At 44.6% G+C, this 11,476-nt stretch overlaps 1 protein-coding gene across 1 annotated transcript in view; it reads left to right on the top strand.

Moving 5' to 3' along the window:
* The first annotated feature begins 275 nt into the window (after positions 1-275).
* Kdm7a (lysine demethylase 7A) overlaps positions 276-11,476 on the top strand; it is a 64,896-nt gene continuing 53,695 nt past the window's right edge. The window contains exon 1 of the mRNA XM_075953865.1: positions 276-615. Coding sequence (XP_075809980.1) covers positions 422-615 — 194 coding nt within the window. The 5' untranslated portion in view covers positions 276-421. The remainder of the gene's footprint in view (positions 616-11,476) is intronic.

Here is an 11,476-nt window from a genome sequence, read left to right as displayed (position 1 = left end):
CCACGCACGCTCCCGCCGCCGTCCTCCGTCCCCGAGCCGCGCGCCCGCCCTGGCCGTCGCGCGTGTCCTCACGCCGTCTCCCCTTCCTCCTCCTCCGCGACCCGCCAGCCCTTCGGCCGGTGTCGCCGCGGAAGGAGCCGGGAGCGCGCGCCGCGGCTGAGAACGTGCGCGAGACGCACAGCCCCGCGCCGAGCGCCGGAAGGAGGCGGCCGGGCCTCGCGCGTCGCGCGCGCCGCCCCCGCCCCTGCGCCGCGACCTTGCTCGCGCGCGCGCACTAAGGCGCCGCCGCCGCCGCTGCCGCCGCCGCCGCTGCCGCCGGGGCTGCTGCTCCGGCTGCTGCAGGAGGCGGCGCTGGCTGGCGGCTGCGCTCGCTCCAGTCGGCGAGCGGAGGAGCGAGCGAGCGTGTGTGTGTTTTTTAAAGATGGCCGGAGCGGCGGCGGCGGTGGCCGCGGGAGCAGCAGCTGGAGCCGCCGCGGCAGCGGGGTCGGTGTCGGCTCCGGGTCGGGCCTCGGCGCCCCCTCCGCCTCCGCCCGTGTACTGTGTGTGCCGGCAGCCGTACGACGTGAACCGCTTCATGATCGAGTGCGATGTCTGCAAGGACTGGTTCCACGGCAGGTAAATAAACCCCCTCAGCCCCGCCGCCGTCGCCCGCGGCCACCGGCCAGCCTCCTCCGCCGCCTCCTGTGCCTCGCTCGGGCTGGGCCGCCGCGTCGCGCCCCACGTCCCGAAACCCGGGCGCTGAGCCCCCGGGCCGGGCGGAGGCGAGAGCGGGGGGCCCCCGCCTGCCGGGCAGGCTGCGGAGCGGAGCCGGTGGACTCGGCCGGCCCGGGCGAAGAGTCGCCACAACAAACAGGAACAAAGGGGCCGGCGGAGAAGTTGGCAGGGGAAGCCCGGGCGAGGGGACGCGGCGGGCGGCGCGGCTCTGGTGACGGCGGAGCGCAGGCAGGCCCGCAGCTCGTCGCCCCCCACTGCCCTGGCTGCGGCCGGACGCAGTATCCCGGGCTCCCGCCGCCCCGCGCCTGCCCTCGCCGGCCGCCGCGCCTGCTCCGCTTCCGGGCGGCCGCCGCTCTGCCCGGCCGCGCGTCGTCCCCGCCGCGGGTCCCGTCGCGCCCCCTTCTCTCTTTATCAAACTTCCTCGGGTGGCGGGACGGGGCGGCGGTACGACGGCGCGGGGCGGCGAGTAAACAGAGCAACAGATGAGGAGGCACTCTCTCCTCGCGAGGTGCGGGGCCCCGTCACGGCGCAGTTTGCCTGGCCGCCGGCCCAGCCCGCAACACACCCCCCTGCGGCCGGGGGGGCGGGCGACCCGGGTCGGGGCACGTCGCCGCAGACCCTCCCCGGCGTCGCCGTGGCGTCGCACCTCAAACTTTATACTGAGTGCGGTCTCCGGCGACACCGGGACGGCCCGCAGCGGTGGCCCGGGCGCCGGGGCCAACCAACTTTGGGGCGGTGCGGTGGCGGACGCTGCCCTCGGACGCCGCCGCCGCGCCGCGGTTTGACGTTTCGGAGAGCTCGGGCCGCCTCCGCAGCCAGGCCGCCGACTCGTGTGTTTTGTAATCAAAGTGTGAGGCTAATAAAGGGCGGCGCCACAGCCTCTTGACTCCGGCGTGGGAGGGATTCGCAGGCATTTAAACAAAGAAACTAGTTGGGGTTGGGCTCCCAAAGTCCTTATTTGGGTGTTGTGGCAAAGCCTGCGGTCACCTTTAGGTGAGGCAGGTTTTCTGGGCGCCGTAGGATGCTGTATCTTGACAACAGCCCGCTTGGGAGTTATCGCTGATATGGTGACTGTGGTTGTAGGAAGTATCCTTTGATTGACAGCAGGGCATTTAAATACAGCCCCCGCTCCCCCTCCCCAATTTTACAGAAACATTGCACCACCAGGCCAGATGCGTTAGTCTCCCTCTACTGGTCTGGGAAGAGAAAACCGTTGATGTTACAGGGTTTTCAGTGGTGTTGACTAACTAGGTAGAGTTCGACTTAATTTTCAAGTACAGTTAAATTTACTGAGTTTTAAAGTTAGGTGTCCCTAACAATAGATAGCACACACAAAACTGTCTCTTTAAAAGAAGGGTAATGTAATCACTTTTGTGTAAAGGCAAATTCGAGCAGTCTGACAAAAGGTGAAGGGTATTGTCATGCCACTTAATAAATGTTTTCCTATATTTTGATTATTCACAAAGGTGAAATTTGTAGGTATCAGACCTTACTGAGTCTGTTTATGCCTACATTCTCCGCTTCTACAAAATCTCAGGCAACCAGAGAAGACTATCCAACATTAAATTCTAAAAAGAATTAGTTGCAATTTCTGAAAGGTTGAAGTTTCCAGGGGATGATTTGATGTAAAATATGCCCCGTTGTGTAATTCATGGATCTGATAGCTTAATAAGTTATAGATTTGAAGTTATTAAAGCTAATGTTATTGTAATGTGTGTGCTGGGGAGTCAACCTCAGGTGCTCATGCTTGTGTTGCAAGTGTGCAAGTGCTCTCTCACACACACACCCCCCACACACCAGTTTTTTAAGACAGTGAGTTTCTGTATAGACCTGGCTATTCTGGAAGCATCATAGATCAGGCCTCCAACTTGGAGATCTGCCTGCTTCTGCCTCCTAAATGCTGGGACTAAAACCATGTACCACCATGTCCAGCTGCACTTTTTGGTCTTAAATTAGGTGTCTTAATGCTAGAGCATGATAAACCTAAGGTGTTTCCTAACAACCATTTATGTTACACATTTAAGTACCAGTTTGCAAACAGGAGTTGAAGAGGCAATAAAGAGGGCAAGTATCCTCTCATTGTCTCAGGTATGTGGAATCTCATCTGTGGAGGTGACTCAGGTGAGCCCAAGGTCTTCTTGAGTACTAATCTTTTAAGATGTTGAAGTGGTTCACATGGCTAACTAAAAAAGTTATTCATACTGCCACATCTCATAAAAGTGGTATCTCTTTAGTAAGTCTAATTTTTAAATACTGATAATTTAGAATCTATTTGCCTTTCCTATGATTGATATTTATTCTAGTGAGTCATTTTTAAACACAGTAAAGTGTTACTTATGTATGAGCATTTTCGTACATGAGAATTGGTCCCTAAAGAACCCTCAGGTTTCCAAAAATGGTCCATCTGCAGAGGGGGGAAGATAAAGAGTCTTTACATGGATGATTTCTTTCTAATTTTTTTTTCTTTTAAAATGTGTTATTATTGTATGTTATGATGTGTGTGTTCTAGGGGTGGGACTCAGACTGTCAGGCTTGCATGGCAAGCAGCTTTTACCAGGCATATCTATTGTCTGGGGACCCCAAAAGTTGTCTTTATTTCTTCTGACAAAGAAGAAAGGGCCTTCCTTGATGCAGCTAGGCTGCAGGGCGACTAGAACAGCTTCCTCTCAGGTTGAGACCGTTGAGCTTTGGTGCATCCTTGGTTCAGGAGTTCCCATCCCTTAGCCTGCCCAAGCCTTTTTGCAAGGGAAAGAATAAAAGGATGCTTAACTAACAGGCTGTAATGTATAATAGATACCCTGGGGTCAGTGAGCTGAGAGATAGATGGGCAGGGTTTTCCTAGGGAATTTTTTTCAAACTTAAAGAGCTCTTCCTCCAGTCCTGATGGAAGTCCTCCTGGGGCTGCTCCATGACTTTAATAGTGCTTTGAAAGCATCCCGTGAAAAACTACACCATTGTTCTGGTTCAGTAGTACCAGAATGTTGTGTCTTGTTTAGAATTAAACGCTTATATATCTTTATAATCACATATTCTTTAGATTTTACAGGAGCAGTGTATTACAGGAAATTAAAAAGTATAGAGAAATAGAGAGAGTCCCTATCTTTCATGGATAACTAGTACTTAATGTTTGGGATATGACTTTTTAAAAACAAAATTGGATTTTGCTTTATGTATTGTTACATTTTTAACTAGTGTGTACTTTTTGTCATATTTTTAATGCTATTTGGAAATTTTTTTAGTGGCTGTATAGTATTTTTTTTGCCATGTAGTGTTTAATTTCACAGAATCATAACATTTGAAAGTAATTTTCCTGTTATTACTTTGTTTTACTACTTGCATTTATTAATGGTGATACGATTTATACCCTTTTAACCAAAATTTTGTGAATATTTCTGTTTCCTTAGATTAACTCAAATAGACAGCCTGGCTTATGCTAGGTATTCAGTAAGAAATTCCTTGAAACAATTGATGTTAGAAGGCACAGTTGTTTTTCGTTTGACATGTCTTTGCCAGGTTATATTCTGAAATGTTGCTCAGTTTTTTCTTCACCAGTGCCCGCTTTAGTTCCCTGTGTCTTTGACAATATAAAGTGTTACTTTCTTTATCAAACAAACAACTTTGGCAATTTGTATATAAGTGAATATTATTTAAAAAGGCCTTGGGCATAATGGATAATAGGGGAACACAAATTTGAGTCTAGTCCAGTCTACTTAATGAAACTGTCTAAAAACAAAACAAAAAGATAAAATCCGCACCACCAGGCGGTGGTGGCACACGCCTTTAATCCCAGCACTTGGGAGGCAGAGGCAGGCGGATCTCTGTGAGTTCGAGACCAGCCTGATCTACAAGAGCTAGTTCCAGGACAGGCTCCAAAGCTACAGAGAAACCCTGTCTCGAAAAACCAAAAAAAAAAAAAAAAAAAAAAAAAATCCTCACCAAAAAATAATACACAAAAAAATGGTTTTTAACTGTCCTCAAACTAAAACAACCCAAATATTAACAGTAGATTGCATGAATTTGATATATTCATAAAGTAGAGTAACACTTCAGCAATAAAAAGAATACACTATTGGTTCATGCAGCAACATGGACGAAACTCACAGATAAAGAGTTGAACATAAAAAGGTAGAAATGAAATAAATTCTGCTTTTAATCCCAGCACTTGAGAGGCACAGGCAGGCAGAGCTCTGTGTGTTGTAGGCCAACTGGGTCTACATATCAAGTTCCAGTCCATTCAGGGCAAATAGTGAAATTCTGTCCTCAAACAAAAAAAGTACAACAAAATGTTTTTAAAGTTAAGAATTGTCCAGTTTGGCAGGTGACAAATAACATTCAGGTTGTTGGTAATGCTGCTTCCCTGTGGTGTGCTTGTGGAAAGCCTGTGTCCATGATGCTGACAAAGTGCTAATTCAGAGGGAAAGGAAATCCAATATCCTGAGTGTGGACCCTGTGGAAATCTAGGAAGAGTCAGAATACCCATTTGGAGAGTAGAAGAGATCACTGTCTGGTTTTGTAGGCAGGTCTAGTACTTTGAATTTTACTTTTGTTTTTGTTTGTTTTGTTTTTTTGATACATGGTTTCCCTGTGTAGCCCTAACTGTCCTGAAGTCCTGAAACTCCTTCTGTAGACCAGCCTGGCCTTGAACTCAACAGAGAGCCAGCTGCCTCTGTCTCCTGAGCATTGGGATTAAAGGTGTGCACCACTACTGCCTGGCTTTGATTTTACTTTTAAACAGATGGTTTGCTTTGGATTGAGGTATCAAGGAGTTGACAACCTTTTATAAGGATTATTCTTGGTCTTGGGCATGTCTGAGGATCCCTGCATTTGATTCCCTGCTCTGGAAGAGAATCATTCTGCTTGTACATCAGAATAGACTGGAGGTGGGTGAAGGTAAAGCTAGGGAGACTACTAAGGCTCTTGTAATAATAAGTAGCATGGTTGAGTCAGTTTGAGTAATATATGAGTGGTGTGTGTGTGTGTGTGAGAGAGAGAGAGAGACAGAGACAGAGACAGAGACAGGGGACTGAACCTAAGGCCTTGGCCATGTGAGGCAAGTCTTTACCACAATCTATATCCCCAGCCCTCTTTACTTTTTGAGACAGGGTCTCACTAAGTTGCCTGGGCTAGCCCTGAATTTTTTTTTTTTTTTTTTGGTAACCTAGACAAACCTTGAACTTGTGATTTTCCTGCCTTAGCCTCCTACGTCTTATTTTTGTCTTTTATTATTATTATATTATAATAAATGTCTTAGATTATTTTTCTCCTTGATGTTGAATGGAGAACTTTGTACATGGGAATAGAAGAATTTTATTGGGTAATATGGTTGAATGAGCAATTCTCATGTTATACAGAGCCTCAGGAATTCACCAGAAACATATTGGATGTTTTAATCAGTCCTATGCGCAGTTTGATTACAGTAGACCTTTAACACATCTAATTCTCACACCTTGGATAAGTGTTATTATTGTCCCCATTTTGTGCTTTAGGAATCCAAGGGATAGAGAGTTAAATTACCTTCCCACGATTGTATAACAACAAGGTGAAATAGTATCTGATCTCACATAGCTCTGGGTCACTAGAAGTCCTAGGTTGTCTCTGTGGCTATAGATAGTCCAGGTTTGTCTCTGCTGGTGATGGAATACACATTCCAGAGGGAGATACCTGTAGGCATCTTACTTTCTTGATTCTTGCATTTCTCTCTCTCTCTCTTCCTTCTGTCCATCCACATACCCACCCATCCACCCATGTGTACAGTGTTCTGCCTAAATGTATGCCCGCACCACTAGATTCTTTCTTTCACTTACTTGCTTGTCATTCATTCATTCACTCGTTTGTTTGTTTGTTTGTTTATTTATTTATTTATTTATTTATTTATTTATTTATTTATTTATTTATTATGTGTGCAGTGTTTGGCCTAGAAGAGGTCACCAGACCTCATAGATGGTTGTGAGCCACCATGTGGTTTCTGGGAATTGAACTCAGGACCTCTGGAAAGAGCAGTCACTGCTGTTAATCTCTGAGCCATTTTTCCAGCCCCTTTCTTGATTCTTTTAAGAAAAGATTATGCTAAGAGATGGCTCTAGTGGTAAAGAGCACATGCTCTTGAAGGAGACACGTTAGGTTCCTAGCAGCTGTGTTGTATGGCTTACAGCTGTCTAATAACTCTAGCTCCAAGGGTTTGGCTTCTGGGCATCCCTACACACTTGCGTGCAGACACACAGATAGACAGACACACACACATACATATAAATAAAATTTAAAAAATAAAAAAGATTTTTAAGTGAAGTATGTTAAAATTGTAAGTGAATTGAGGACAGACTATAACAAAATATTGGAAGCTTTCCTCATTTAACTCTGCTTTTAGTTGTTATAAATGAATTTCTTGTTGGAGAATATTTAGCTTTTAATTTTTTTTTAAATAGGAGTTGCCAGAGGTAAGTGAATTTCTGTGGGTTCAAGGTCAGCCTGGTTGCAGGCTACTTAATGAGACCCTGTCTCCCCCCACCTCCCCCCCCCCAAAAAAAAGAACAACAACAACAAAAAAGTAGGGAGTGGTGGCTTACACCTGTAATTCTATCCCCAGGCATTAAATTCAAGGCTAGCCTGGCCACATTAGACTCTGTCTAAGCTTCTACTCCCTAAGTGCCTCCTCCCTCACAAAATAGGGATTGGAATCCTTTTTAAAAATTGTTTTGTAGGCACTATCTTAAAGATGAAATCTTGGTTTAATATAAACCTAAGTGAGCGTTTATCTCCCCATAAGAGGACAAAAGCCAAATTACTGGACTTTTTGGCTACTTTTTGATTTTTTTACTTCATTTTGGGTGGGAGTGGGACAAGGTGTTGCTGTGCTTGTCATGATCTTCCTGCTGTAGCCTCCTGAGTGCCAGGGCAACTCCTTTCCTTGATAGGACAGCTTAGTCATAAGGGAGATAGATAGACTTTTCTCGTTAACCCTATTGGGTTTGTTCTAACTATTAGTGTGGGGCTGACTTCTGCTTGTTTATTCTTTTGTCTCCAGTGTTCTAGGGTTAAATTGAGTTTTCTGCTCCTTTTCTTTTTGAAGTGAAGTGGAGGACTTGAGACAGAGCGGAACAGGTGTATAGGAGTCTGCCAACAAGAGCTTTGGTAATTTCAGGCACAGAAACTTGGGTTGTTTGCACAGTTTTTGAACAGCTGGTGGGTGCTGCTCTGCAGTCTGGCTGTTAGGCTTTAGTTCTTTATAGACACTGCCTTTTATTTCTGTAGTCATCGTTACTTTTCTATTAAGGATAGCTCACCTTCTATATCCAATATAGTGTGATTTAATGCTGATTTATGATTTTTCTGTTTCTGTGTGATCCCTGGTTTCCCCTGCCCCCCCCTTTTTAAAATTTTCTTATTTTTAGTATTTTGTGACAGCCTGCCTCTGCTTCCCCATGCAGGAAGTAAAGGTGAGTGCCACCATGCCCAGTACGCTGGTCCCTTTTTTATGGAGAATAATGTTTAGAAATCAAGGCCTGTTTGGCTGTAAACTTGACAGTATGTCTAGGCTTTCTCGTGGACATAACTAGGAAATACAACATCATCCATATATGTGAACCTCTATTTCTATACCTGCCTATATACAATAAAGATCACAAGTTTTCAGGGTGGTACCTTATAGACTAACAGCACAGGACTCTTTTTAGTATTTTTCCTATTCCAGTCTTAATTTTTTTGTCTAATAGTGGGAAGCTCAGCTCTTTTTTTTAAAAAAAATATTTATTTATTATGTATACAATATTCTGTCTGTGTGTATGCCTGCAGGCCAGAAGAGGGCACCAGACCCCATTACAGATGGTTGTGAGCCACCATGTGGTTGCTGGGAATTGAACTCGGGACCTTTGGAAGAGCAGGCAATGCTCTTAACCTCTGAGTCATCTCTCCAGCCCTGGAAGCTCAGCTCTTATCTGCAACTTTGTGTGTGTGTGTATTTTGAGACAGGATTTCTCTGTGAGATATTTGCTAGATTGCATTTTTTTTTATATAGTTGCCTTTAGCTTCACAGCATGCAGTAAAAAATATTGTATAGCTTTATTTTTGTTTTTTTAGGCATGTAAATTTTTTAAAGATTTTTTAAATTTATTATGTATACAGTGTTCTGTCTGCATGTATGCCTGCATGTCAGAAGGGGACACCAGATCTCATTATAGACGGTTGTAAGCCATTATGTGGTTGCTGGGAATTGAACTCAGGACCTCTGGGGATAACAGCCTGTCTTCTTAACTGTTGAGCCATCTCTCCAGCCCCATGTAAAACATTACTAAAAGGTCCTGAGAAGTCAGAGTTATATGAGAGATAAACTCAGAAATATTGCTAACTCTTTCATTTCTTTCTCCTTTCTAATCCTTCCCTAGCCACCCTTGTAAGAAGTCACTTCGTGTTTTCCTTTGAGACAGGATCTCACTGTGTAGTCCAGGCTGGCCTTGAAATCATGGAGATCCATCTCTGATCTCAACTTGGGAAAATGAGACAGGTGGATCTCTTAGTTCAATCCCAGCCAAGGATACATATTAAGCTCCACCCCAACCCTCCAATGTGTATATGCTATCACTCCCAGCCCTAGGATATTAAAATTGGTTATAAAGGTTTTTTTTAACACTTTATGTATATGATATGTATGAGTGTTTGCCTATGTGTATATATGTGCGTGCCTGGTCCCTTGGAGGCCAGAAGGAACATTGTGGCTCCCTCTACCCTGAACTGGAGTTAACAGTTGTGAGCTATTATGTGGGTGTTGGGAACTGAACTCATGTCTTCTGCAAGAGTATCAAGTGTTATTAACTGATGAGCCACAAATTCAACCTCATTTTTTTTTAAAGAGAAGGTTTCATGTGTCCTAGTTTGACCTCACACTTACTATGTAGCTGAAGATGGCTTTGAACTTTTGTTCTTCCTAACTCCACCTGCACCACACCTGGTTTAGGTGGTGCTAGAGATTGATCTTTGTTTTTTGTTTTGTTTTGTTTTTTTTGTTTTTCGAGACAGGGTTTCTCTGTAGCTTTTGGTTCCTGTCCTGGAACTAGCTCTTGTAGTCCAGGCTGGCCTCGAACTCACAGAGATCCGCCTGCCTCTGCCTCCCGAGTGCTGGGATTAAAGGCGTGCGCCACCACCGCCCCGCTGGTGCTGGAGATTGAACCCAGGGCTTTGCACATACCAGGCAAGCATTCATTTAACTGAGCTGTATCACTAACCCTGGTTTATCTTTTTTGCATGTGATGTGTAGGATGTGCTTTCTTGTATTCATGCATGCTTCTGATGAGGATTGAACCCAGGGCTTCAGAAATTCAAAACCCGTTGTCTACCAATGGGCATCATGTCCAGCCCTGGTGTGTGTGAGCATGCCTGCAGAGATCTGACAACTTGTGGAATTGGTTCTCTTCCTTCCACTATGTGGGTTCCAGAGATTGAACTCAGGTGGTCAGGCTTTTGAGTCACCTTAACAGCCCTGTTTCATTTTATTTTTTCCATGCTTGGAATCAAAACCAGAGTCTTACACATACTATGCATGTTTTTTTGTTCTTTGGCTTTTTTTCTTTCATTCATTCATTCTTTGCTTCTTTTTCTTTTCTTTGCTGTGTAAGTTTCCATGTTTAGTTTGAAGGGGATTTCTTTTTTATCTTTTAAATCTCTGTGACCACGTAACTCTTTTATATGGATCATTTGGTTCTTTTTCTACTTCTTTGTTATACGTGGGCATTTGAGTTGTTTACAATGTTTTTTTAACACTACTGCAGTAACAGCCTGGTGTATATGTGTATTTTTATGTTGTTGGAGATATTTCTTTAGTTAGATTGTCAGTAATGGTAAGTGGAGTCACAGCTATAATCCCAGCTACTTGGGAGGCAGAAGCAGGATCAAGGTGAAGGCCAGTCTGAGCAACTGAGTCAGATTCCTCTCAAAACAACAACAAAATTTTTAAAGGGACTAAGGTGGGCTCTGAGTTCAATCCCTAGTACTATACTACCACTACCATCACTCCTAGCCCCAAGAAAGTAATGCATCCATTGTTTATTAGTACTACTTCACTCCTTCCTAGTGATCATCAGTATTGGGTATGGATCTCACTGTGTAGCCCAGACTAGTTTAAAACTCTATTTAGCCCAGAGTGACTTTGAACTGAGATCATCCTGACTACAAGAGTACAACTATGTGCTTCCATGCCTGGCCTCTGCCTGTTTTTAAAATCTCTCGGTATGTTAGGGGTATTAGTCCTGTGTGGCAGTTACGAATAGCCTCTTCCTGTGTTCAGCTGTCTGGTGCTTTGTTATGGTGATTTTTGAGCTCTGAAACCATAGGTTTAGGTTATGTAGTTACAATCTTTTCTTTTAATTGGCTCTGGAGTTTGAGTTATCCATTTTCTATCCAAGGTTAAAGAATTTTTACTTTTTTTTTTCTAATTTTTTAAGCATTCAGATTTTCTTTTTTAATAAAAAATAAGTCTGTGGTGTGCCCCAAGCATATTTGGTATCAGTAGTATAAAATTATACTATAATTTAATTTTTTTCTAAATGTGTCCTGGCATTGTTAATTTAAAACTCCATATTGGGAGGGGAGAGAGATGGCTCAGCTCTTAAGATCACTTGCTGCTCCAGAGGGCCCAAGCTCTGTTCCAAGGCCCCATGTCAAGCAGCTCACAACCAGTATAATTTTGGCTCCAGGAATTCTAAACCTCTGGGCCCCACAGGCACCTGTATTCACATGCACACTCACACCTACAAATAATAATTAAAAATAATGA

The sequence above is a fragment of the Microtus pennsylvanicus genome, chromosome 19 (genome assembly GCF_037038515.1).
Source record: "Microtus pennsylvanicus isolate mMicPen1 chromosome 19, mMicPen1.hap1, whole genome shotgun sequence".
Classification (NCBI taxonomy): Eukaryota; Metazoa; Chordata; class Mammalia; order Rodentia; family Cricetidae; genus Microtus; species Microtus pennsylvanicus.
The sequence above is the reverse complement of the archived record's forward strand: the minus strand, read 5'-3'. Positions and strand labels throughout refer to the sequence as shown.